Source organism: Gadus morhua, chromosome 14, assembly GCF_902167405.1.
Source record: "Gadus morhua chromosome 14, gadMor3.0, whole genome shotgun sequence".
Lineage (NCBI taxonomy): Eukaryota > Metazoa > Chordata > Actinopteri > Gadiformes > Gadidae > Gadus > Gadus morhua.
The window spans coordinates 12,095,149-12,123,018 of NC_044061.1; the positions used below are offsets into that span (position 1 = coordinate 12,095,149).

General features: G+C 42.9%; 2 protein-coding genes across 5 annotated transcripts; one reads left to right on the forward strand and one right to left on the reverse strand.

Moving 5' to 3' along the window:
• Positions 1–3,585, reverse strand: LOC115558364 (uncharacterized). 2 transcript variants are annotated; one of them, XR_003979318.1, is made up of 2 exons: positions 2,481–2,582; positions 1–1,740 (listed from the first exon to the last, which is right to left on the reverse strand). XR_003979318.1 is itself a non-coding variant. In XM_030376428.1 (2 exons), exons 1-2 carry the CDS (start codon positions 3,550–3,552, stop codon positions 1,550–1,552), a joined length of 519 nt encoding a protein of 172 aa, XP_030232288.1. In that variant the 5' UTR covers positions 3,553–3,585; the 3' UTR covers positions 1–1,549. The 2 variants fall into 2 exon arrangements, 1 of the variants encoding a protein (XP_030232288.1); XM_030376428.1 differs by lacking the exon at positions 2,481–2,582 and adding an exon at positions 3,225–3,585.
• On the forward strand, positions 3,276–27,768 carry dagla (diacylglycerol lipase, alpha). 3 transcript variants are annotated; one of them, XM_030376427.1, is made up of 22 exons: positions 3,276–3,535; positions 3,716–3,789; positions 11,027–11,128; positions 12,063–12,274; positions 12,779–12,880; positions 13,104–13,242; positions 13,453–13,540; positions 14,019–14,153; positions 14,262–14,339; positions 14,734–14,858; positions 15,176–15,323; positions 15,773–15,856; positions 16,275–16,352; positions 16,584–16,664; positions 16,815–16,957; positions 18,116–18,184; positions 18,431–18,503; positions 19,374–19,582; positions 19,870–19,996; positions 23,172–23,338; positions 23,592–23,609; positions 24,098–27,768. In XM_030376427.1, exons 3-22 carry the CDS (start codon positions 11,034–11,036, stop codon positions 25,203–25,205), a joined length of 3,279 nt encoding a protein of 1,092 aa, XP_030232287.1. In that variant the 5' UTR covers positions 3,276–3,535; positions 3,716–3,789; positions 11,027–11,033; the 3' UTR covers positions 25,206–27,768. The 3 variants fall into 3 exon arrangements, with proteins under 3 accessions (XP_030232287.1, XP_030232284.1, XP_030232286.1); XM_030376424.1 differs by lacking the exons at positions 3,276–3,535; positions 3,716–3,789 and adding an exon at positions 9,963–10,145; XM_030376426.1 differs by lacking the exons at positions 3,276–3,535; positions 3,716–3,789; positions 23,592–23,609.
• Positions 27,769–27,870: the final 102 nt, after the last annotated feature.

Below are 27,870 nucleotides of genomic sequence, written 5' to 3' on the forward strand. Positions count from 1 at the left end.
TTTGGTGTAGTCGATTGCCTTTAATATATTAGTCATTACAAGGTGACTTCTGTACATGAAATAGCTTTGAAGGCAGATGAAAGATAATGTATAAAGAAAAAGGTAGCAGGGATTTATAAAGAATAAGGAAATCACCGTTAATTTCATCATGACCACCACCACTGCCGTCAATGCTATTTGAACTGCTGCAGCAATATTGTGCTAAAATGAGATTCCTATCTGAATTATTGCATTTATACGCTCTTGAAATAATGAAAAGAAAGAGACTTTTTAAAATTCTGTATACTATATTATACAATATAAGGTGACGGTCTCCTTACACGTCTGTATGCTATGCTAGGGCTGTCAAATAATGTTATTGTTTCATAAGATAAACTTTCCCTAAAAACTATTTTAAGGACCACTTAGTGTGTGTGTTATAACACCTTGCTGCGTGGTTCCAAGACTAGTACGTGGGTGTGCGTGCAGGTGTGTGTGTGTGTGCGTATGTGTGTTTGCGTGTGTGTATGTTTGTGTGTGTGTGTGTGTGTGAATTGACATATAATTGCAATTGATCTGTACCTCATCTTCATCAACATTATACACGTGAGGTTTTAAGGACAACTACTTGGCTTAGTCCGGGTGAAGTAGCCACTATGCCTGTATGGATACGATTCTAGACAAAAAATTAAATAATTGACTAAAGGTTCAGTTTTTAACCTTCCAAACTATTTTCCCAGAGATCAGAGCAATACATCTAATCTAAGAGGCTACTGACTTGTCAAGCCACTATAAATAAAAATAATGTATGTACACCGTTTTTACCAGGTATGACTATTTGACCATTAATTTCCCTCCACTTCTTTTCCCCAAACAGGTGTTTTGCTTTTAACTTGAAATGTGATAATCCCTTTGAAATGACCCTCTTTGACCCATAACTAACTGTGAAGAGCAACGTAAAAAAAAATCAAGAGTGACATATATTATTTCTAATGCAAGAATGTACAAATATTGCATGCCTCGGTCAGTGCCCGAATGTGCACACTAGATGTGAAAGGAAAAAGATTAGAGCTTTTCCACAAGGTGAGAGCATTTAGGTATGTTGGCTCAGGACTACAGTGTGAGTGCTTCCATGAGAGGGTTATTACGAATCAAAAGCAATCGAAGAGATAAAGAACATTCATGCATTGTTTGGTATATTTTGGTCCCATAAAGGGCATCCTTTTTATAATCCAATTTTCACGGCAAGCTTGTTTAGTGAGAGAGCAACACAAAATTCACAGTAGCTTCCTACCTATATCTTTACAAGGACAGTGTGCGACCGACTCAATCCATTTACCCAATAAATAGCTATAGAGAATGTAGGGTTTAGTTTCGCCTTGCTAGTAGCAGGACGCCCAGTAAGATGGCGCCCACTGCAACCACGGCGCCGCCAATCAGGAATGGTTTCATGTTTTCAAGACAGTCTGTGCTGGGAGTCGCAGCCTCTTCTGCCTCAGTCGTAGCTTCCGTCTCCGCCTTGTCATCTTTCAAAGGAAGGTTTTCGGTCTCGGGCACCACTGGGACAGGGTCAGGTTTGCGCAGGGCAGCTGGCTCCTTTTTCTCCACCTTGACCGCTGCCCCCTTGGGCGTGGCGGCCCCGCTCTTGGCCTTGGCCTCCATGCAGGAACAGAGGGGTGGTCTGGACAGGAGAGATCCGGCGAAGGTGGGCTTTGTACTGGTGCTGCTGCTGCTGCTGCGGCGGCTGCTGCTGCTGCTTTACTGCAGAGAAACAGAGTCAAACAGATTACAGAAGCTCTGGTTGGCTTTAAAAGTATATATATTCATCATGGTTGCAATTCTGTCAAGTGTCACCATAGATCTTTAAATCTGACCTTGGGGAAATATGTGACATTGTTGGGAACATTCTGAATTTAAGGTCAGATTTGTTTTAAGCAGCGGTGAAATACATATTCAGTGCTTTATGTTATTACAAGACAGCTTGCTGAAGTTCTCCTGGGGAAAATGTGCATGTAATTAAATGGGAGCAGGAACTAGTGTAGACAGTAGCCCGAGAAGAGCTACGTCATGGCCAGATATGTTCCCTATTCATCCCTCTTATATAATATAAAATCACATCATCAAACCAAAACCACAACTATGTTCTCTCTCGTTAACACGAAAGGCCCAAGAAGAAAGTGTAAAATATTATGAGTCATGTGTTCTATAAATGGCAAACAAGATGGAGGAGTAGTCAGGACCAAAGTCATGACTGTCATAGGTGATATCGTGGAAGTCACAAAAAAATCAACAAATATCACACACGTCTTCATAAAAATCAATCATAACAACGTAGCAAGTTAAATTACAATTTAAATGTAAACGTAGGTCACACAGGTGTAAAATTCCTCATATCCAAATCTGCAATAATTTGAGTAAAAGAAACATGGGCATGCCATACCATACCATCTCAAATGGTTTGTATTAGAAGGATTTGCTCAAATATATCAAAAGATGCTTACAATTTTATCTTCGTTAACTGAGAATGTCCTCAAGACCAGGCAAGGAAGAGAAGGCAAAGAGATGGAGGACCGAGTGAAAACAGTGAGGAGAGGAAAGATTGGACCGTACCATCCGTTGTTCCACAACAGGGGGGTCACTTACGTTATGTGGATTCGATTGGGGAATTTCATCAGTGGCTTGACCGATTTGATTTTGTGATGGCTCTAAATGTGTAAGGGCATATTATATACTATAAATACCAGTACAACTATAAGCATCATATACACAACATGTATTTTTTTGTGGCTGTGCGTGTGTGTCTGTTCATGTGTTTGAATGCGTGCGTCTATCTGTGATCTAGCTATGGCGCAAATAACATATAGATTACCTTTAAGGGAGGTTTAATAGAAAGTTCCTTTGAAATATTGAATCTGAACGATTGATTATGTTGGAGACACCCCCCCCCCCCCCCCCCCCCCCCCCGCTCTTGTAGCACATTTCCTATCGTCCATCCAGTAGCGCAGCGCGATATCTTGATATTCTCAAACCACCAGTGGCGCACTTTCTCCGCAGGATCCCACCAGTTTGTGCCCTACATGTTGCCTTGTGAGGTGTACGCAAATTACGCAGATCTGATTTTGTCCATACACAAGGAATGGTTGTAAGGTCAAAGATGACGTAAGTTCTCTACGTAAAACGCGCAGAAACCAAAAGGCATGTCACGAAGGGAGGCGTAATAGGAAAAGGGAATCGCAACGACGTACCTTTTCCGGGAGAAATAATGTTCTGGGGGGTGGGCCCATTTTCTGGGACCTGATGCCGCCGCTGCCAGGCTATGAAAGACTGGCTAACGTGATGGTGAACGGAGGGCTCTCCGGTGAATTCTACGGGTAGCCCAGTTCCCAATCTCACCGGGTGCGTTGAATATAGGCTACAGATTGTGATAAACGCCGACATGAACGGGAAAAGCCACCTAGTCAATGAACTGCTACAGCCGACGACGTGTTGCAACAAACCCAGCCTGTGAAGGGAACAACGCGCGTTGACATAGATCTTTGGTGGACACTGTTGGACGGTATGTGCGGAGCCCATTGGTCAGATAGACTACCTGTGGGACCTTCCAATTCTAAATATCCGTCAATATATAGATTTAGATCCTGGGTTGTCTGCTGCAATTACGCCTTTGTAGTAATTTATTTCATCGGAAGGACATTGACATTCTGATCATAAACCGCTGGTGTCTTGGATCGAGCAGTTTTCCTTTGAGGGATATGGGACAGCGGACGGAACCGGTCTTTTGGGTTTTGACAAGGCATCTTCAAAACACAGGTGAGTAGATGGATGAAAAATATTGGCGATAACGTTAGATCATGAGGTAATATGTCCTCGTTGTAGTGGGAAATGTTTATTTTACCAACTCTGTATAGGCCTACAAAATCAAAATCATCACTATACCCAAGCAGTTGATCCGGTAAAAAAAAAGATAAAATGCAATGCTTTTTGGTAGCTGCCTTAATCTATATTTTTGTGTGCTATTCTATTTCCTTATACTAAATTAAGGGTTGTTGTGTGTGTCCTGTTTTGGAAGCACTGGTCCAGCATCAGTTAACGTCACACCCATACATACCCTCAGTGTCACTGACGAATAGGTTAACGATTTTGTTTAGAAATGTTTTTTAGTTTTTCCCCCTTTTTGAATTGTTACAGGCCTATCTGCTGTTCTACCTGATCGTTATAAATGCTTCTTTGTAGAGTTGCTGGCCTTGACCACAGAACAGTGTACAGATGACTAGCATGTATTGGAAAACCTTAGTGTCTACTTTCCATTTCTTCTTTTAATCACGCATTGCATATCGTAAAGCATGTTTAATCTCAAACACAAATGGGGCCTCTGTGGGAGCTTCTATAGTTTCAAGTACTTAGCAGGATTTGTACTCTGTACTACAGCATTAATGTAACAGATATGTTTAGTGACAGATATTGTGTAACATGTAACTTCCACACAGCCTTAGCTCCTCCTTGAAGAAACTAACGCCTAGTTGTTTTGTTTAAATTCCAGCATGGCACTGGAGTGCTTGTCACCATCTATTAACTTGTGGTTCCAGTAGTCCAGTAGTTGCAATTGAATGTGGAGAAAAGACCCTTACATGATAAACGTATATAAACGTATCTATGGCGCAATTGTTTGTGACTGACTAATAATCCTCGTTCCCACTGGCAGACCTGGACAAGGTTGTAAAATGTATTTCAAATGAATAACTTTTACCTTGAATGTCTAAATTGAAATTACAAATATCAAAGAAAAAACAATGAGCTGGAGCCACCAATAAAGAACCCTGAACAGCTGTGAGTTTCCTCCTGCTTCAGATTTGTTCTTGTAGGTTCTAGCCCCCACAGAGATGTTGCATGTCTCTCCTTTGTGTGGGTTTGTCTTGTCTTGACTCCTTCTGTAGCAGCTAACGTGCTGCTAATCTTACTGGCTGCCGGGGCCAATACCAGATTGAATACACTTCTGTGTTATAACCGAGACTGCAGGGGTACGGCAGAATAGAGGCAATCCGCTGGCATTATGGGTATGATACCAACATCCATGATATCTTTAACAAATACATAAAGTCTAAGAGTCCTAAAGACTATCAGGGCATTGTTGGATTTGATCAATTCCTGGGGTTGAGTTGGTTGGGCTGAAATATGTTGAATGTTAATTCAAGTGGAAGTTAAAACAGGAGGCTAAGAGTGGGCATCTAGATAGACAGTCCTGCTATTTCCATGTTTTATTAGTTATAAACTGGTTTTGTCTCGATGTTAAAATATCCTAACATTTTAACGATATGACCATAGTGTGAAAAATGGTTTAGATGCGCTCTCTTCGATTTCTCAGATGCATTTAACAGGATCTTTATTATTTCAATATTACACTACTTCCATGTATAGCTACAATACTACATGCAACATTTCAAAAACCGGTTGGTTCAAAAGATTAATCTGTCAAGATAAAATGTCAACGCCTATTTCCATTCCAACAATCTTGTACACATAGGCTGGTGCAAAGGTAAAGCCCATGTGTTAATCCTCAAATGCTCCATCTTTATTAATCTAGGTATGGGCACGCAAACACACATACACGCACACGCACGCATAAACACTATCACATCAATTGCAGAATAAAAAGGATTGAACGCAAAGAAGTGAAAGGAATTGAGTGGGCGGCAGTGGGAAAAAAAGATGGAGATGCAGGCAGAGGGATAGTGGGAGTGAGTGGCACATGGCTTTCTGTCTAAAAAAAGAATGACGATGAAGCCAAAAACCTGAAGCTGGATTAGCTAGATAAGACTAGATGGAGAGAGAATGGTGGGGGGAGAGAGAGAGAGAGGGGCTGGAAGATGTATTCCTGGTCCCCAGTGTTGACCTCGGTGCAGATGCTTGCTGTTGGTTTGATGCTCATAAATACCTTCTGAAATAGGACTAGTGCATGAGTGTGGGTGCTGAGAGAAGGAGTCAAGGACAGGTGGGAGGGAGTAGGAGATGAGGAGTAGGAGGAGACGGTATAGTCACATGATGGGTCAGGGCGGGGGGGGGGGGGGGGGGGGAATTGTATGATATATCTACGTACGTCCTTTCGCCTTGAAAAACAAAGCGTCTAGTGTAAAGGAATAATGAGGAAACTACAGAGATACAAGAGGATAAATGGTGGCTATGAAGCTTTGCAAAGTAAGCAAGGACAAGGCGAGCACCATAGAGAGGCTCCTTCTGAGCTGTAAGAAGAACACTGACCCTGGGAAGAGCAAAGGGGGTGACGGGAGACCACGCCTTGCCTGCCCTGCTCTGCACTGACCGGGGGGAGCATAGCCATACTGCCCATGCATTTCACCACCAACCCACTGTTAGCTAGCCTCACTTCGCAGCTAATGTGGCCCCTCCTCCCGCGCTCTGTCCATTTGAATGCCATTCCAGATCTTTTATGACCAGTTACGATATGTGTTGCAGACAGCAACCTGCTTGCAGCGCCCCAGCCTCGCAGCATTTCAGGATCTATACCCCATGCTTACATTTTTTCAAACAGTAGCATTGAGTTTAGACAAGAATTTAGTGTAGAATTCCACGCAGCAAACAGGTATTTTGAAAAGCATCTCAGATGGAGCCTGGTACTGATTATGCCGTGAGCTGCTAAGAGCCTCAGAAATGCAAATATTTGGTGACCTAGGTTTGTTTAGGCTTCTTCTCAAACAAAGCAAGAAGATTTAAGACGTCACTCTGGCCTCTTGCAACTTTGTTGATGGGGAATTTGCAACAATTATATTCTAGGCTAACTTAATTTAATTGATAAATCGTGTAAAAATGTAAACGTATATTTTCATACCAAATAACAACTTAATGTGTCTTGTCTTTAATAGATCGTTAATACAGATAGAAGTTAGAAGGAAATGTTATGTGACCGTATTATGAGCTCAGTCAGATGTATAAGTGCTTCTGTGTCTTTCGACTAATTCAGTTTGTGTGAAGGTAATTTCAAGACAACAGGGCTGTACTTCTCATAAAAAAAGGGCAATTGGTATTAAGAAGATTTTGGAAGGCTCGACATATGCAAAGCAATATTTAAATATGAGATGCTTTGCAGGACCCACGTGCCATAAATGGCCAGCTGCTTTCAAGCTTTTATATACTGACATCTTAGGAAAGAGAGCAAATCGTTTCATTATTTAAAACGATTTGTGGTAACCCAAGCAGTGAGAGGCCTCAAGACTCCTTACAATTGTTCAATTAAGATTGATTTACAACCGACACGTTTTGGCAATCCTCCCACCTTTATAATGCTGCTACATCCTTGCATCGTGGTATATTGTCTGAAAGCTTCTTGTGTTCCCAAGCTGTGTCATGTGATGTCACATTTATCGGCACGTCACTGTATAATACTCACCCTGGTAGTAGCTTTGGAAATGGCACTGGAAGCACTGGAAATAGCATTAGAAGCCATCTTTTTATATTTGTACAAAAGTACACAACAAACTAAAATATATGTTTTTACTTATAAATTATACATCCAAACATTCTAGCTTCTGTAAATGGCATCATTAGTACCAGTAACCAAAGTGGCCAACCCATTGTCCAGAATCTTTTATTAAGCCTTTGTGCTGTGGTCTGGTCACGCACGTTTGCATTCTGGTCTTGATGGAAGTGCTCTTCAAACAACTAATTTAAGGGTATCTCCTCTGCAACATAATAGAATAGTCTTCTTTTTCAGTTTATTGTTAATAATACTAGTTACCTATTACAATCAAACACAGACCGAGAACTTAATCATTTGATTGCAAAAGGTTAACTGATCACACGCCATGCTGAATCAACAGCGCTACACTCTTAGTTTGTTTTTCGCTGTGTTGCTTTGTGTTCAATCTGCATGACAAAGTATTTTTGTTTGCACTAATCCTCCCCGGGTTGAAGTGTAGTAGTAAGGTCAAGTGTGATGCTGCAAAATAGAGAAATAGTAACCCACTTACCAACCGTTTGCTCCTAGAATTCGAGTGATCAGCTACTGCAACATGATTTAAATGTTATTTAGAAAACGATAATAGTGCTTCAATATGCTACCAACTGCATTCATGCTAAATGCAGGCAACACAGCTTGGCTGATCATTAAACTTTACTCATGGGAGAGGAATAGAAGTTGGGTAGACTGCCTAATGCAGTAGGCTGATAACAGTCATTGCTATAGATTACAAGAAACCATCCACAGTCTATAACCAGTCCCAAAAGCAATGTTTTCAATATATTGTTTTGTACTGTTCTTCGATAAAGGGTCTGTCTTGGCCTTTTTATTTTAAATGTACCAAATGTATTTGGTGCATCAGTGTGTCTGCTGGAATTTCATAAATATGCAGCCGGTTTGATCACTTGTTCCCCGAAGGAGGAAAGGCACGTGAATGTAACTGTCTTTAGGTTTGGGAGGTCAATGTGTAAATGCGTCACAGCCATGAAGCCACGTTGGACTGCATACCACTCGCTCCCTGAGCCATACCCTGCCCATTTCAATGGGTCCACGTAGTGGGGATGGCACAAAGATGGAAAGCCAGCGCTGTCATTGTTGTTACATCATTGTTGTTACATCACATGGCCTGGTGCAGAGTAGCACACTCAAACACAAAAGCATTTCACACACATGCTGTGACTTGTCACAGGCATTTCCTAAAGCCAGGGGCATTTAGTTTTCACAGAGAAAATGAATAACTGAGTATAGGTGATTTTTAAATATTTATTTATTTAAAGCTAGGTTGGCAATTTTGAGAAACAAGCCAGGGCAAGCTAGATTTTAAAGGTACCCAACCCAAAAAAACTCCCTCCGTCCCTCCACAAAGTAATTTCAGTCAAAACACATGACTAGCTGGATAGCTTCAGCAATAGGTCTACCTAGCCTTTCGGAAGACTGTGGTCATGCACATTTAGGCACGTGCAGGTAGCCGACAGGGTAGATAGGTATTTTTTTCAGGGTAATATAAATTATATTTCTAAGACAGACTTAATACAGGCCTGTGACATCCATTGATTTATTGAGTGCTGTCGAAATATAAAGAGAATTTCAAAAACATGTGACAAAATAAAAAGCCGACCTTAGCTTTGAATGAAAGTAAACTGCTTTCATTCTAGCTAAACTCTCGCTGCAATACCGCTGTTGGTTCCAAGCAACAATGAAATTTACTGAATGTTTGTGCTCAAACTCACTAGATCATAGTCTAGATCTATCTAGACTTAAGCACACACACTTGCGCGCACGCACACACCGTACCCACAGGAGACTTTATCCATGGAGCTCAGACTCGGAAGTGCTGATCCACGACTACACTAATGAATTATATACTCTTTCCCATATAAAGCGCTGTCAGAAAAGGAGAGTGTGAAGCTGCTTTGCAGGATTTAATCACCAACTTGGGAAAAAAACAAAGTGCTGTTTCCAAAGAAGAGTTCACCTCTAAATGAGGGCTCTGATATAAAAGTCATTTATTTGGGTGCATTTCCGACCGGCATCCATTAGATTAGATTTGATTAAACTATATTGTAATTTGGCAGAGTACAAGAAATGCAGTTGGCGTCTAACCAGAAGTGGAAGAAAGCAGTAAGATGCAGAGTTGGTAATGGTAATGGGGGTTGCTTCTTGTTATTAGAGGGATTATTTTGCTCTGAATAAGATAGGAGGAGGGGAATATGAGAGACATTCAATACTTATTATTTCTGTTTATGCATCTTGCTAGGGCAGCTGATTTCAATCACATTATAGATCTTGTTACCACATTCTTAGGCAACTCCTTTTCGCTTCCTATTCCTTAAAAAACAGTTTTTTAAGCGCTGTTGCAACTCTTTCTGCTTTCTTAACTCGGCTTTTGATCGGCTAGGTCGGTTTATTTAGATTTATTGACAACACCCCTTGCCAAAAATAGGAACTTGAAAAGTTACACCAGCAAACAGCAAAGTTGTATAGAGAACAATATTGACTGTAGACCATTCTTGGAGGTCTAACTGCTAACATGCTTCACTTTCTCCACTACTTGTGTCCTTAGGCCAATCTTTGGCCTTGGACATCAGTTGACTGTGGGGTCACAAACGTGAAGTAGGCCAACTGCAACCTTAAGCCATACCTGATGACGGATGAACACAGCATGCATGGTCTTATGTGACAAAAGTGTCTTATTTATGTGAGTTAACTCTTAACCCTCCAAGCTCTTAAACAAATATAACTTAAACAGATATAATTTATGTATGGACTGCAGTTGGTTCTGCAGTACAACAGTTCAAATTTCCTGGGCCTGGCTTTTAAGAGTTGAGCTGCTGTCCTCATTCCTTGACCTCGCTGTCTCCCTCTGGTTGTTCATTTTACCTGGGGCCTGAGGCCACTCTGCCCGGCTCAGTGCCCTTCTCTCTCAAACCGAGTTAATTGCGAAGGGAACAATCCTTTTGCTTTGCCATAATGCCATGATGCCATTAGGTATGAAAGCCAAGTTGTCTTCTTCTCATGCATTTGGTTGTGCAGTCTCCACTCCGTATCAAATCAATACTTCTAATTCTAATGCTTGCCATCTCTAATCCGTGTTTGTGTTTTGGCAGATGATACTTATGCTCGTGTATTCCCAATCATAGTGTTGATAGGGAGGATTTAGCTGCGTATCTTTAAAACGTTCATGCATTTTCCTTGGATGTTGTTGGAAGATAGGAAAGTGTTCATCAGAATCGGCATGTTTTTTCAGTTTTTTTTATTTCATCCTCACATGTTGTACTGAGATGATTCGATACAGTGTGTGTGTGTGTGTGTGTGTGTGTGTGTGTGTGTGTGTGTGTGTGTGTGTGTGTGTGTGTGTGTGTGTGTGTGTGTGTGTGTGTGTGTGTGTGTGTGTGTGTGTGTGTGTGTGTGTTGATAGATCTACACATAAATTGTAAAGAAATTAAGTAGTAACGGGAAGACTGCAGAGTGCTGAAATACCTATGGAATAGTTAACAGGTTACTTGATATACAAGCGATAGGAGGACTTGACTTGAAATGCATGTTTACAATGCATATGTGTGGATTCCCTCCCCACAGGGCAGTGATGCCTGGCATGGTGATGTTTCGGCGGCGCTGGTCAGTCGGGAGCGATGACCTGGTGCTGCCCGCACTCTTCCTCTTCCTGCTGCACTGCATCTGGTGAGTCGGACAGGTCCGCATGGCTCTGTGGGCTGTTCATCCATCCACACATCGGCAGTGCATGAGGCCAGGTACACTGGGGACAGGACACGCTCGGCAGTGGTGGAAATATTTTCATACGGAGCTTGAGCTTTTTATTTATTTTTTACTTTGCACCCATTTCTTATATTATTTTGTGCCTCTGACTCACACAGAAACCCACACAACAATGCCAGTCTTGATATGCTATCGCTTCCCTCACGGTTTTCATTTTTGAAGAACTTCAACCTCAGTGTGTTGATACTTTCTGCTAGAAGAACCGGGTAATATTGACATGGAAAAGAGATACAAATAAATAAATGAACATGATACATACATGATTCATAAATGTAACAATATAGTAAGCATTCACTGCAGATACAAGTTTCCTGTCCCTTTATCAACATCATATTAATGTATTTACATTTACATTCCTTAATTCAGCACATGTGTACATCCAAAGCGGACTCCCAAGTCAAGCTGAACAATCAGAGCTTGCAATTGATGTTGCTGTGACGGTGCTGCACAGTCAAGGTCCCAAAAGAAAGTGGAGAGCACTAGGGATCGGTATCGCTCAGAGCGTAGGTTCCGGTTCATGTTTCGGTTCTGGTTTCAGATGATTTAAATTGGCAAGCCTGACTTGAACAAGTCAGTCAATACTCCGCTGCCTTCAAAATAACCGTTCATCAGAGGCATTATGATAAAGCACTTCTAACATTGGAATCACATTTCGACTACAAAAATTCAGTACTACTCTTTTCCAACATCATTTGATCGGTAACCTAACTAAGTACTGAAATTTGTATCCCGTTCCGAGATCCAATGGAATGTTTGTTAGTTTGATGTTTGTTCTATTGTACTTCTATAATTACACATCATCCCTAGTGTCCTGAAGCCTGTGTTTGGCTCTCCTCAGGCTGGTGGTGCTGTCTGTGGTGCTATTTGGCCTGCCGTACGGCTCGGAACAGTCCTGTACGGTGACGCTGGTGGACCACGGGCGCGGCTACCTGGGAATACTGGTCAGCTGCCTCATTTGTGAGAGTGCCATCATGTGGCTGAGCATGCGCGGCAGCATCCTGTACACACAGCCCAGGGAAGCAGTGCAGTACGTCCTTTATATACGCCTTGGTAAGAGCTGGCCGTAGGCCTTCACGCACACACACAAACACACACGCACGCCTACACACGGACACACATAACTTCCTTAGAGACACAATAAATGTTTTATGGTTGAATAATCAGTGGTAGGTATGAGAGAACAATAGATTATTTGTATTCGGCAACTTGGTAAGAAATGAATCCCTTGCAGATGCCGAATGCGTGATAAATGGTACTATTTGTGATTCAAATTATTAACAGCTGCTTTATCCTACATATTGGGAGCTGCCAAACGGCTAACAGTATATTATGGATGCAGCCAATATCAAGCGGCCTTACAGTTTCATGATATGAAAAGATGGAAGCATATCCATCCTTTCCTCTCAGCTCCTTTTACTTTTTCAATTAAGCCCAAAGCATATATTCCCTCGTATTTTTGGAGCGACACAAACAAGAACTAGAATCCTATTGTTATAACGGAGCATGGCCACAGATCTTGGATGCAATGGGGCGGGTTTTCTCTGTACTTTTCAGCCATTCTGGTAGTAGAGCTGGTCTATGCAGTGGTGGGCATTGCCTGGCTCGTCCAATATTACCAACCATGCTCTGATGTCACCGCCAAGAACGTGGCCCTGGGTGAGTTCACAGTAGCTTGTTTTAAAAAATGCAGAAATATCCCTATCTTGTGTCACTAACTCCCCTTTTCTCAATATTTTGCTATTACTCTTTTTTCTTTCTTCATTCCTTTCTTTCTTCTCTCTTTTTTTTCCCTCCTTCCTCTTTCTCTCCCTCACTTTCTCTTCCTCTTTCTCTCTCGCTCTCTTCCTCTCTCTCTCTCTGTCTCTCTCTCTGACTGCAGGGATCGTGGCATGTAACTGGATGGTGATCTTCAGCGTGTGCTTCACCCTTATGTGCACCTTTGACCCCACGGGGCGCACCTTCGTGAAGCTCAAAGCCACCCGCCGGCGCCAACGCAACCTCACCACATACACACTCAGGTACCAACTGTCCTCCTCTCTGCATCTCTACGTTACACACACACTCATGCACACGTGCACGCACACACACACACACACATACACGTACACATTTACACATAGACATTCAGGGACAGACAGACGGGACCCCATGCCACAGCATATATTTGTGACCTCAGCCGTACCACATAGTTTGCCTCTCGGTGTTATGTGTTGCTCTCTCTCACTTAGACATCGGCTGGAAGAGGGCCAGGCCAGCAGCTGGAGCAGGAGACTCAAGTTCTTCATGTGCTGCAGCAGGGCCCAAGACACGCAGTCGGTGAGTCCCAACCTATAGCTTGACTCGTTTCAATACCACCGGCAACCGTTTCGTGGAGTCGGCAAGGGTTCCATTTCATTCCTTCATCCAGAATTTGCAGAACCTTGGTTGCATTTATTATCTTTGTTTCAGTCGGTTCAGTTCTGTTTTAGTTACCCATTAAGTTTTCTTCCCTATTCTAGTCCCCCTCACACCTCATTCACTACTCAAACAGTTTACTGTGCTGTTCTTTATACTAAACATACTGTACTGTATGATACTATACCGTATTGTACTATACTATACCGTATTGTAGCATACTCTACTCAATGCACTGTATTATTTTGGGTCTATCGCCATTGATTTCCCGAATCATTTGATTCTGATTCACACCGTCGACTTCGGTTAGTGATATTTCCGTTACAATACCTAGCTTGTTCAACCTCAGCCCTTTATAATACTGTACTGTACTGAACACGTGTGCTGCTCTTTGTGACAGGATGCCTACTCTGAGGTGGCCAGCCTGTTTGCAGAGTTTTTCCGAGACCTGGACATTGTGCCTAGTGACATTATTGCTGGTCTGGTTTTGCTCAGGCAAAGACAGAGGTCCAAAAGATTCTCAATCCTGGACCAGGTATTTGTGTGTGTGCATGTTTGTGTGTGTGGCTTGTTCTATTACTGTCCTTTTTATCTATTCATTTGGATATAAATAACTTTCTTTTTGGTTCTTGTTTCTTTCCAGGCAAATAATGACATTTTGGCCTTCCTTTCCGGAATGCCTGTCACTCGTAACACTAAATACCTTGACCTCAAAAACTCGGTGAGTTCTGTATACACTAATGGCCTGCTTACAATGCTAAAAGCAGAACGCTTATATTACCAAAGTTAGACACCGTACGGTATCGTCTTCCCACACTCTACTGGATATACGTCATACTAGTATTCATACTTGTCCTTCAACAAACAGGGCACTGTAAATGACAATCCACTGACATATTGCAATTGCAAGTAAAGACCTTGCATGTTTGCATAGATGCATTTGACAATCGGCAACGGTTCTTATTGGATAGGATTTTGGAGATGACATTGACAACCCTCTCACCAACTATATGTGTGTCCGCATATAATTGCAACAAAATGTTACATTTTGGCAGCATTTATAGTTTGGTTGAAAATACATAACATGTATGCTTGTTTGCCATTCCTTCCCGTAGACGGAGATGGGCATGTACAAGGAGGTGTGCTACTACATGCTGTTTGCCCTTGCTGCATATGGCTGGCCCATGTACCTTATGAGGAAGCCTGCTTGTGGGCTGTGCCGTCTTGCCAGTTCGTGCCCGTGAGGACATGCACACGCCCAAACACAAGCATATTGTCATGGTTTCTGTGTTTTTTTCAAGTTGGTGTATTTTTTCATTTTGATGGGGGTCAGGGGCCTCAGGGCTCACCGTAAGTGAGCATTCACACGGAATATTGCATCATCAGATCTGACACACAGCTACAGGCACTATCAATGCTTATCGAAATCTCATGACGCCTACTTTGTATACATGCCTTTATGCATCTCTACTTTGAATAAGGTTATATTAACAATGTATGCATTCATTGTTTTCTCCACTATCATTCTCCATCTAACATATGTGGTGTGATCTCCAGATGTGTGGTGAATGGCTCCCGCCTATCCCAGAGTGTGACTGGTGAGGAGGACAACTGTTGTGGTTGTAACGTCCTGGCCATCCGCAGACACTTCCTGGATAGGGAACTCAAGCAGGTCCACATTGTCTACACTTCCTGCCATGATGCTGTGAGTATGCTGGCGATTGGCCGACAGTGAAACAGAGGTCATTTAGACTCACGGTTGATTGGCTGATGGTGGATGTATAGTTGTTGGATGGATGGATAGAAGTCATTCAGAATCAGTCTTGGTGAAATGGAAGCGTTAAGGCTTAGGCTAGTTGTCAACAGATTAATTAGCCTGCCCAAAAGTGTTCTGAATGACTTTCAATTAGCTGATTCCAAAATTCTTGGCATTTTATTTATATTGTTTAGATTGGTTGAATCCAGAAACATGACATAGCCTTTATATTGTAGTTGCATAAATCTTTTGACTATAGTATTATCTCAGCCCACTCTTGATTGTCCACTAAGCCTTAATTATGTAATTTAATCATTGTGTTTGTTAAAATTTTCTTTTTCACTGTTTAGTATTATCATTTGAGTTCAACTCTATTTCTGTCTGCATTGTTTGTGAAGGTGTATGAGACGCCATTTTTTGTGGCAGTGGATCATGGCACCAAAAAGGTTGTGATCAGCATTCGAGGGACCTTAACCCCAAAGGTGAGGTGTGTGTGTGTGTGTGTGTGTGTGTGTGTGTGTGTGTGTGTGTGTGTGTGTGTGTGTGTGTGTGTGTGTGTGTGTGTGTGTGTGTGTGTGTGTGTGTGTGTGTGTGTGTGTGTGTGTGTAGTTACAAATTTTAGTGTGCATTAATAAGAGAAATAATGATAATGGATTATACTTTTCTGTACAATTATCACATTCCTTTTACATATTAAACACCAAAATCGGACATTGAGGCAAAGTTCAAAGGGCCAAAATAATATTGACATAGTATTGTAAATCATTTGCCATCTAAAATACACACAGAAGCACTATTGAAAGCAGCAAACAGTATTTGTTTTGTTTAATTTGGCTCATTGAAATGGCCCAGATAAGCCATTAGTCCTGGTCAGTGACATGCCCATTCTGTGTGTTTCAGGACGCCCTGACTGACTTGACTGGGGACTCTGAACGTCTTCCTGTGGAGGAGCAACAAGGAAACTGGCTGGGACACAAGGTCAGATTAGAGCTGGGCCCTGCAGTTCTCCTCTAAGTCAGTCTGATCCCATTGCAATTAAAATTAGAAATATTATTCCCCCGATCCATGGTCGTTTTTACCTGAGCGTAGAATAATTCATCTGAAAAAATATATTAATTTGACTACTGCTAATACTCTTACTAATTTCTTATTTTTTTCTTCATTCTAGTCTCCGTCTAAACCTCGTTTTTCTAATTTTCTTTCTCCCAGGGGATGGTTTATTCAGCCGAATACATTAAGAAGAAGTTGGAGCAGGAAATGATCCTGTCACAAGCCTTTGGGAGGGACTTGGTAAATGACTGTTCTTCTATTCTGGACCTTCTATTACACTGTCTGTTAAAGCTGGAGGAGGCAATTTGTTTCTGAAGCATCTTTGGTTGTATTTGCTGAAATTCTCTCTCGTGTGTGTGTGTGTGTGTGCGTGTCTTTGTGCGTGTGCAGGGTAAGGGCACCATGCACTATGGTCTGGTGATAGTGGGACACTCTCTCGGTGCGGGCACCGCTGCTATCCTGTCCTTCCTGTTGCGGCCTCAGTACCCCACCCTCCAGTGCTACTCCTACTCTCCACCTGGCGGCCTTCTCAGGTTGGTTAGTTAGTTAGTAAGTTACTTAGTTAGTTAGTTACTTGGTTACTTTGAGGCCAACCAGAGATTCCAGGCACACTTGCATCTCTGTTTTTTTTTTTTTAAAGGGACCTATACAGACAAATGTGTCTGATGCATTGCAGTATCGTATTTGTAGTTTTTGCCAATTTACAATACCCGTCCCTAGATAATTTTTTCTCACCACAATCTTTTGTGAGTTTAATATATGAAAATTGACACTTGAGAGGGCAGGGGAGTTCATGCATGAAGCGAATACGCCTTCAGGGACAACAAGTTCCCCTCAGATGCAAATGATGACACTCTTGTGTACCAAAGACATTCTAAAAAAGGAACCAGAAGAAGTCAGAAGCCTTGGTTTGGCTTTTGTTGAAGAGCATATTGTGCTCGCAAGCTGCCGTCCTAAACAGTCCATCTGTTGTTTGTGCCATTTCCTGAAATGCGTTAACTTTTGTGTTGGGTGTAGCATACTGAAGTCTATTTTAGTTTATTATCATGGTGTTCTGCCGAGTTCTGGGCCTGAATAGACCACCTGAATTCACCCTCACCTTGCGCACCTCACACCTCTAAGGAGGACATTTCAACAGCCTCGGACACATGATGTCACTGGTTGTGTTAAAGCCTCAGATTTAACATAGGGCTGAACACTGCTTTGCAATTCAAGTTGGAAGAGCGGAATTAATATACATATAATGAGTGATAACTTAGTTAACATGGACAACATAAGGGATAACACCATAAGTGACCTGGTTCTTCTGTAAAGTGTAATTAATCAGATAGGACATTATCCTGACTTCAAACATGATCCATTTCTATACCTATAAATCCTAAGTCAAAACTTTACATTAAGCGTACATTGATTAACCATGAAATAACATTAGTTAATACAGTAATACATATTATTTCTATGATAGGGTTAGTGAGTTATGGATAGGATTAACCCTATTGAATGTATGAATTGATACCTTCGTTAAAATTAACAACATGAGTGAAAATGAACACCATTAGTATTAATTACTAGATTGTTTGTCAAGCATTAACTGTTAGTTAATGCTTATTACTGCATTAAATCATGTTCATCAATGGTATATTGTATTGGTTACTCTCTTACTGAGGTTACTCTCTTATCCCGTTCCACAGTGAGGATGCCATGGAGTACTCGAAAGACTTTGTGACATCTGTGGTGCTGGGCAAAGACCTGGTCCCAAGGTAAGCCTCTTCGCGACGAGGCGATAATCTACCATTTTGAGAGTATGACAATGTCCTATAAAGACAAATATTGAACCCATAATTACTAACGAAAAAATGACCAAAAAACAGGAGCAACAGAATGACGATCATTCCAATGCTCCTGTGCTTCCAAAATGGAGGCATTCTTTTCGATGTGATGTCAAGATTAACAAGCCCATTTGGGTTTTATGAGCCAGGCCCCAATAACCTTTTCTCTCCCTCAAGGATCGGCCTCTCACAGCTGGAGGGGTTCCGGCGCCACCTGCTGGAAGTCTTACAGAAAAGTAACAAGCCTAAGGTGACTTCAGTAATTATATCAGGTTCTATGTCCATCATGTTTGATAGATGTCAACATAGCTCAGCTGGTCAGTGTGGATTTGAGTGTATGATTATTCGCACAAATCAGACTTCAATCAGACAGATTATTTATCTAGTCTAGTTGCAGACAAGCTCCAAACTGGGTGAGCCAGGCCTTTTATTTTATTCCTCTTCATATTTGTTTTGAACCAATCGCGCTGGCGTCGGAGATATGTACACACAAACACAAAATTTGCACGCACTACTAAAGGTTTTCAGGTGGGAAGGCAAGCTAAAACACCAGCTTATATAAAGGGTTTCTAAAATGTTTCAAATCAACCCTGTGTAGACACTGTGTAGAAATGTTGTTGATCCTTCGGTAGAATACCTCTGTAACAAAACAGAAAACGAGGCGTCAGCCCGCCTGGGTTTGTGTTCCAGTCTACGCTCTGTGCCGTCTCTCCCCAGAAGTTCTGCCCGAGCTCTAGCATAGTTGGACTACTGGATCCCAGATTAGTGGAGGATGTATTACGCTCCTTGTCATAACCAAGTACCCCATCCAGCCCAGATACAGTGGTACTTGTACTTTAAATCACATGTGAATCGCAAGATAAAGCTTACTACAGCACGCCTGGAGGTGTGCACGGGTTTATGGAATGCTGTATTATTATGCAATAGAATACTGCGTCATTTCTAGGTCTTTCTAGGTCAGCTCGTGAATACGATACTTTGCGCGCGTGTGTGTGTATAAATATGTCCATGTAAATATGTGTGTGCATGTATTCATGAAAAACGAAGCACACTGAGACACAGGACATGAATCATTCAGCCAGATGCCCCCTTTCAATGCCGTCTATGTGTCTCTTTTCAGTGGAGGATAATCGCGGGCGGCACCAAATGCATTCCTAAGTCTGAGCTTCCTGTCGAGGAGGATGTGGTCCAAGTCCAACCTGCTGCCCCCCCAAATAGCCGCCTCTGGCTCCACCCCAGTGACCTCAGCATCGCCCTGTCAGCCTCCACGCCTCTCTACCCCCCGGGCAGGATCATCCACGTGGTGCACAACCACCCTCCAGAAACCTGGTGAGACCGCGGGTGAAGGTGGGACAGGACAGGGGGGACAGGACTGGGGGGAGGGGGGGGGATTTGGTGTGTGTGTGTGTGTGGACTATAGTGCGAAGATTCTAATTTGAGCCGGATCCACTAGTACGCGGCCATGGTTTACAATGGTTGGCCTTTTGTTTACAGGGCCACTATTAAAGAACTGGAGAACACATAAAAAGTGCTGTTTAACACATAAACAGTGATAATTAAATGTCGTACCCTTTTCATGCTACCATATTTCCTTCCTTCCTTCCTTATCCTGCTAGCTTTGGCCAGGAGGAGCCCACCTACTCAGCCCTGTGGGGGAACAACAAGGCCTTCGATGAAGTCATCATCTCCCCGGCCATGCTTAACGAACACATGCCTCACATGGTGATGGAGGGCCTAAACAAGGTAGGACAGACCTCCTCCTCCTCCTCCTCCTCCACCTCCTTTCGTTCCTTCTTTAAACCGCGAGAAGGTGAACCAACCTCTCTGTTTTGCTATGAAGAACAACTCATTCAAGTCGATGCATTCCTGACGCCAACTCGCACTTTACCATGGAGACCATTCTTCATTAGATCCGAAGAAGCTGGATGCTTTGTCTACGCCGTTCAGTGTTGGTGATAGGTGTGTTGCCACGTGTGGACAGGAAATATCCTCTTCGGTGTAACATCTTTCTGTTTTGTGTCAGCGTGTCTGCTTCTGATCATAATGTTTCCCAGTACGGTGTGGGGTGGTTATCCTCGGAAAGCAAATTACGTTCTTTGTTGACGCCATATTCTACTTGGGATAACATTGAACTTCCATGACCGTTCTCTGCAACAATGCACCTTTTCTGTGAACTCACACTTGTAAACCTGTGACCTCATTGCTCATTCACTTGTTCTGTGGTTTTACTTTTGGTTGAATTATGTAGAACAATAATACATTGGAGCATTTTAAGATGGGTAAGAGCTTGTTATGTCACATTTTAGATTTGATATATTATGCAGACAATGGAAAGAAACGGCCATTAAGCTCACAGGGAGACACGTGTGTCTTAAACAATTCTGTGGTCCTTTTCCTCTGTCAGTGATAATTGGTATGAGGGGTGGTCATTCTGGAGACCGCATCGGTTGTTTATGGGTAAACGGTATAAGGTTTTGTTTGAACTCCTAACCATTCCCCCATTCTTTTCTAACTGCTCCAGTAGTGAGGCATGGAGGCTGATCCGTACTGCTGGCCTTCTTTATGCTTTCTTGGTTCCCTGCAAATATATGAGTCACTGGCAGAGCATCTCTCCAGATAAGGCGCTGTATTGATTTGTTGTGTGTGTGTGTGTGTTGGCATGTGACGGAATTTGCACTTGAGGTTGCACAGAGGTGATTCTTATTCAAGTGTGAACGCTGCAGTGTTGAAAGTCTGGTGTGTCATCCTCCATAGAATAGTGTGTGTGTGTGTGTGTGTGTGTGCCTGTGTGGGTGTGGTTGCGTGTGTGTGTCTCCCGCATATGAAATGTTCCTGTTCAACATGACTCTAATTAGGGTGTGTGTGTTCATGTGATTGTGCCAAGGTTATTGTTTGATGAATCCAATATTCCTACAGGTACTGGAGACGCGTTGCCCTGCCCCGTCTGAGGGGGCAGACTCTGAACCATTGGAAGTGGAGGTCAAACAACCGAGCAGCACACACATCGTGCTCCCAGAGTTGAACTCTGACCTCCGTCTCGACAACACTGCCCCTCAAACAGAAAAAAATGCGGCGAGCGATCCCCCCCTCTCGGAGTCTGACGCTCCTCCTTTAACCGTCACCGTCTCTCCCCTTTCGACCCATAAAACCAGCTCTGCCGTCAGCGAGACAGACTCGTCCAACGACCTGTCGCTCTCAAACAGCCCATTAAGCACTCCTTTAGGAACGCCCCCAAGCCAGCAGCGTTCACACACGCCACAGATGGACACACCTAGGTATCCCAGGTGTATAGAGGTGGAATCCTCTATTTGATTATGCACTATGTGCCTTTTTGACGGCACAGGCACTTCATTTATCACTCCCTAAAACAGCTCTTACCAACTGTCCCAATGGGCTCAGGAATCCGTCTGCATTTGTGTAAAAAAACAACAACAGCCTGTACCCATTTCGACGTGCTTCCCTTGGGGGGGTTTACATCACTCTGTCATTGCCTAATTCTATTTTCCTGCTTGTTCAAAGCTCATTATTGCCCTGAGATGTTACAGAGTGTCATTATTCCTCCGTGCAGTGCCTTAATCCTCAGGTGCAGAGTGGTCACACGTGGCTTTAGCTTTGCTCAATTCGCGTTTGTGACATTAGCCAAGCAATAATGCACACAAGCCTTATTTGAGTTGTTTGATCTAAACAATGCCATGTTGGGAATTTTATTTGTGAAATAAGTTATGTATGGATATCATATTATGTACAATATGTGCTAGGTTCTATCTTGGGATGTTATTGAGAAGCAAAGCCGTACGTTTTCTATGAGCTGATTCGTATGGTCTTATGCATTTCATTTTAATGTTCCTTTTTTATTTTGGATGAGGATGAATTAGATCTTCAAAGTATTTTGTGCTGTCGGTCACTGACGGCCGAGGCAGTAGGATCTAATGTTGCTCGCCAACAGGTTTTTAATGTGTTTGCTGACCTTGTTACACAATGTTACTATCATCTCATCCGCGTATACCTTCTACTTAGGAATAGAAGCATACCTGTTGAAAGCCATATTAACTTTATTATGCCTATCGCTATCCATAGGTGTTAATATATATTTATATATAAATATATAAATTTCCATGATGTCATTAATATAACACGCATGTTGCCATTGTGCCATTATGTCATGTTCAACTGTTGCATTTTACTTTTTGTCTGTTTACGTGTCTTTCATGTTTACCCATCCCATTCTGTGTTTACATTTGTTTCCCATTCATTAAAAATAACCACATGTATCTAACTCTGTGTCTATGTGCTGGCTATCATAACCATAACAGAACATACTATATCTATATATTTTAGTTGGAGATTGCATCGTACTAAATCCATGAGCACATCCATCATGTCATCACATTTCGATAAACTTGACTGAAACTTATGACGAAAAGCAGCTATCGGCTGAATAGCACCGGGTGTAGTGATTCATCATGCATTAACATCAACCCTAACAGTAACTGTATGATGTGAACGAATGTTGATGGTGATGACCACGAAGTGTCGTGGTCATCACCTAGTTAGTAGTCTTTTCATTCCTTTGAAGATCTATCAATTGCTAAATATGAATGACAAACAATGTACCAATTAATTCATCTACATTCTTCTGATTGCATGACATCTGTTTGCAACACTTCCATTATTTGATTAACCAAATATTGTTCCGTTGATCCCTTTTGAAGGGAGACCAGAGGCAGTGAACTGAAGTCATAGAAGTGTACCAGTTGCACACGTAACTGGTCTTCAGCATTAGGTTATATCGACTAATAAAAACAACTATAACTCGTAGGCATCATGCTCAGCAAGTTTAATATTCAAACCAATATTGTTGACAAGTTCATCGCCCCTGATGGTTACCCCCCGTGTGTGCGTGTGTTTGTGTGAACAGGTGCTGGAGAATTACAACAAAGGAAAGACTGCTTTGCTGTCTGCAGCCAAAATCATGGTTAGCCCCACGGAAGTGGACTTAAACGCAGAGACCATCTTCATGGGTGCCTCGACAACTTCACACCAACCCACGCCGATCGGCCAGCACCGGCGGAACAGCAGTGTTCGGTTAGTACGTGGTCTGTCCGGACGCACAGCACTCTATCATTTAACCCACAAAGATAACACCGCTTAGCACTCAAATGTGACGTAATCCTATGTATAAATGTCGATTTTGCATCGCTCAGGGATATGGCTTGGTCTATTTATTTTTTTAAATGCTCACTCTCAATATTCCCTTTCACTTGAAGGAATGTGATTCTATCTTGGTTTTTCATTTGTCACAATGTGTTTACATTTGGATGTTTCATTCTTTTTAAAGCCTAAAAGAGTTGTCACGGTAAGCAAATTAACCAGAACATTAACTTTTCTCTTTCTATGTACTTTCCTTGCATGCACGCACGCCAACGCACGATGAACGCACGCTGTCCCGCTATAGAACTCCTGTAACGTATCGTCATATCCAATTCCCTTCCAGACCACCTTGGTTCAGCCCTGCCAAATCTAGACCGTATAGTATAATTATAGTTAATGCTATCCCCTCGAGATGGTTCTCTGTAATCAGCATCAGAACCCCCTCTTTCCCTCTGTTTACCTTGTTTTCTCCCTCACGTTGTCCCTTTAGGGCTATCAACCTTTTTTGTGTTGTATTCACAAGTTGGTATTATATCCTCGCAATTCCTCTTGATGGCCGGTTCCTAGTGCTTCACATTTCCCTCCTGACTCCCACTTCTTGTGTGTTTTAAATCTCCCTTCATCCCTCGGCTTCCCCTGTTCCCCATCTCCCTCTCCCCCACCCTTCCTCCATCCTGTTCTCTCCCCCTCTAGCTCCTGTGCCAACTCCGAGCTCTCCCTTGAGGGCTTTTCTGAGTGCCCTCCCCCCCCGGCGCCCGTTGTGCTGCGGGGGGCCCGCGAGCGCCTCACCGTGGAGCTCCGGGGGGGCAAAGCCCCGCTGGCCGTCATGGAGAGCCTGTCGGACGCCGAGTCCGTGTACAGCCTGGACTCCCGGCGCTCCTCGGCCGCACTGCGGGGCTCTCCCATGCTGGCTTGCCTCCCCTTCCCCCTGGATGCCCCCATCCCCGAGGAGAACCCCTCCCTCAGCTCGCGCACCGAGCTGCTGGGGGCCGACTGCCTGTGCCCGGGCACTCCGGAGCACCTGGGCGAGTCGGGACCCTACTTTGCCTCCTTGGATTCCGTAGCCAGCCCCGAGTACGGCATGCGCCTCTCCCCCGGCACGGCGCACTACGGCGGGAACCACTGCCTAGCTCTGCGGGGTCAGGGCGCGACTCAGGCTTCTCCTCCTTCTCCTCCTCTCAATGCCGGGTTCGGCGGCGGCCTCCAGGAGGACGGCTGCGCCGTGATGCCCGCCGTCTACAGTCCGAGGAGCACTCCTCCCCATCAGCCGAGTCCTGCGGCTGGCTGCAGGCCCGCAGACTCCTCAGACGGGGAGGACTGGGCCACAGAGAATGGCCAGTCGGGTGTGGAAGCGGGGCTGGCGGCGGCCTCCTCCACCCCCGATACGCAACTGTCCAATGGTAACCCGAGCCAGGCGGTGCTGGAGTTTGCCCAGTATCTGGACTCCCTGTTCAGGTTGGACGGCAGCAGCTCCCCGCCACTGGAGCTGTCCGACGGGGAGTCCGAGTCGGGCCGCGGCTCCTACCTGGAGCAAGAGGAAGGTCTGGGTGAAGGACAGTCTATGGACGATAAGCGGCTTCTGGCCAGAGCCATAGTGGAGCCCAACTTGGTTCCCAAGCCCCCTCGCACTTTTGCTGGATCCGCGGACCCTTCCTCTGGCATCTCCCTGTCCCCTTCCTTCCCCCTCTCTTCGTCCGGGGAGCTCAATGACCTGTCCCCCGGTGAGGGGGCCACACACTCTCTACGAACATCCCCTCCCGGCCACTACCCTGAAGAGAATACTGTATCATCCATGGTGTGAGGAACCGCCTAAACTCCTGCCCTAACTTTATATGAGAGCATCCATCCGATATTCAAAAAGCATATCACAGAAAATGCATGCGATGGAATGCAGTCTGTCATACAAGTCATGTATCAGAGACACAACAACAGTACCAATATTGACTGATCTATAAACTCTTCATTTTTTTCAGGTGTCTTTTATGAATGCTATGTTGAGCATTTTTCACACTTTTGCAACAACTGTAAAGAACAAAATTACATTCTGCATGCCAGAGAACAGTGCTGCTTTTTGGGTGAATTATTGTAGCTTTTCATTGCCATTCCAATTCAATACTATCTCACTCCATCAAGTGAGCATTACATAAGCATGATATTCATTCAATGACAAGAGATAACTCAATTGAATTGACAACTGTGCAGGGATTTAAACAATTTAAACAATGACAACAACATTAACAACCAGACACTGTAGAAGAGGTTAGAATAGGCACACTGTTGTAGTTTATATACCGTGTACTTTTCTGGACCCTTAGCAACCTGGCTCTACATCCAGGCCTTACTTTTATTTTAATCAAGAATGTGAAACGCAAGAGAAAATGATGATCAAACAAAGGGAGGATGATGGAAAATATGCCTCAGGTTTACCGGGAATCGTCTTGTGGGACGAAAAGAAGTGTTCTTTATTGATGAAAATTCATGTGTCTTAAAATATTGATAGATGAGATATTGAAAGATGTTATTCAGATCTTTTGATTCTTTCAGTTTTGCCATTTGTGGTGCATGATGTTCTTTTTGAAAGTGTTACTAAGCCACTTAACAATTCACATTTGGATCATCTCGCACATCTCCAAATGCTTTATTTGCCCCTTTGCCAAAAAATAATGCAATGTATTGCCAAATGTATTTATGAGATGTAATATTATGTATGAATGTGAATATTGTTCAAGTTAGATAGACGGCATTCAAGCTGAGCCCACAGGAGAGGAGGATTTACACCACACGTTATCTGCCTCTTCACCGGTCTATTGTTTTTTCTCGTGCCCATCGTGTGATGTAGCCGCCCCATAGAAAAGGATATCCTGACCTTGTCTCACTGCCATGGCTCCAATTCCAGAGACTGGAAACCCATCCTGTATCTCCAGTTCTCAACATCTAACTGACAAGCATCTTAACTACCACACTGTTGTTGTTTTTTGATGCAGTTGTACTTTTTAAAGTATGTTTTGATGGGTCCCACTGGTGATCAGAGAAGCAGGTAAACTCACTCAAGTCGGTTCTACCTATCAGGTCAAAGTCAAGGCGCTATTGGTAAATGACTGCCTGTCTGAAACACAAACTGAATGAGGGATTTACTAAGAGGCTGGTTCACCAGGCATTTACCTGTGAGTGAAGCATCCTGGGAGATGTTGTGTCGTGGTGGAGGTTGTGTAGAGAGTGTTATTTCTTGTCAAGGTGCTAGCTCTTGACGCATTTACTTCCCTTTAAAAATGGTTCAACACAAGCAACCTTGGGTGTCTGACCGGAGAATACATATTGGTCTGCTCTATGGCATACGATCTTCCATATCATTTAAATGATTGGTTCGCAGTTTGCGTTATTTATTATCATGAATGTCATCATCTTTATTGCTGTTAGATGGAATATTATACTTATATTACTTTTTTGCAACAGGATGGATTTATCTTCTGTAAGTGTTATTTCAGGGAGTTATGGGGATTTTCTTTTGTACGATTTACACAGGAATAAAAAACGATCAATGTGGATTTTATTTTGTTTGGTTCCAATTGAAAAGTATGAGACGTGTCAATGCATGGCCATATTTTTATTTGTTTTTATCAAGTCAAGGTGGCGACAATGCTCTATAATTAAAGCCACCTCACAGTGAGCTATATTATATTCAGTTATACACACCAACAAAGCAGTATCAGGTAGTTGCACTGTTAGGAACTGGATTGTGGGAAGACGAAGCAGCCATGTTCTTACCAGTTTACGGACACCAAATGTATTCATTGTGTCAACTCCAGTAATCACAAGATGTCACTTTTGTACAATAGCTTTGCTTTCTGGAGTCACAAGCCAAGCATTACTGAAAGAAAACCCTACTGTATAGTACATCCTCACAAAGACATGCACAGCACTGTCTGTTTTTGTGTAATTATTTATGCAGATCTCTACTTAAAAAAAGAAATTCCAAATATAATAATCTAGGAAATCACTGTATTAAGAGGAAGAGATATATTATAATCTATATCAATATTGAAATATAAAGTTTATAGAAAAAAAGAATATATTTAGACAGAACTGTAACAGATCAAACTATTGGCAGAATTTAATAGATTAGGAAATTGGTCTGTATTTAAAGTATTCAGAATAATTCAACTCTGTCTTGTCCATGTTTACTTGGTTTGCTTCCCTCCCCTCCTTCCCCAGAATCAGAATGTTTCTAATCTTTCCCTCCCCTCCCTACCCCAGAATCAGAATGTATCTAATCCCTCCCTACCCCAGAATCAGAATGTTTCTAATCCTTCCCTTTCACTGCCCTGCCTGTAACGGAATAAAGCAAAACCAACTACCAAGACTCATCTGTCTCTGCGATCGTCATGTTTGTTCGAAGTGAAGTCTTTTTTAATGTTTTTATTTATTTTTTATTTTAGAATTTGCACAACCAGATTATTTAAGATTAT

Coding starts and splice junctions, on each gene's coding strand:
- dagla (XM_030376424.1), top strand. CDS start 10,099: ATGAACACAGCATGCATGGTCTTATGTGACAAAAGTGTCTTATTTAT. Junction 13,541..14,018: donor GGGCCCAAGACACGCAGTCG/GTGAGTCCCAAC, acceptor TCTTTGTGACAG/GATGCCTACTCTGAGGTGGC. Junction 18,185..18,430: donor GGCAAAGACCTGGTCCCAAG/GTAAGCCTCTTC, acceptor CTCTCCCTCAAG/GATCGGCCTCTCACAGCTGG.
- LOC115558364 (XM_030376428.1), bottom strand. CDS start 3,552: ATGGGCTCCGCACATACCGTCCAACAGTGTCCACCAAAGATCTATGTC. Junction 1,741..3,224: donor CATTATTTCTCCCGGAAAAG/GTACGTCGTTGC, acceptor GTTTCTCTGCAG/TAAAGCAGCAGCAGCAGCCG.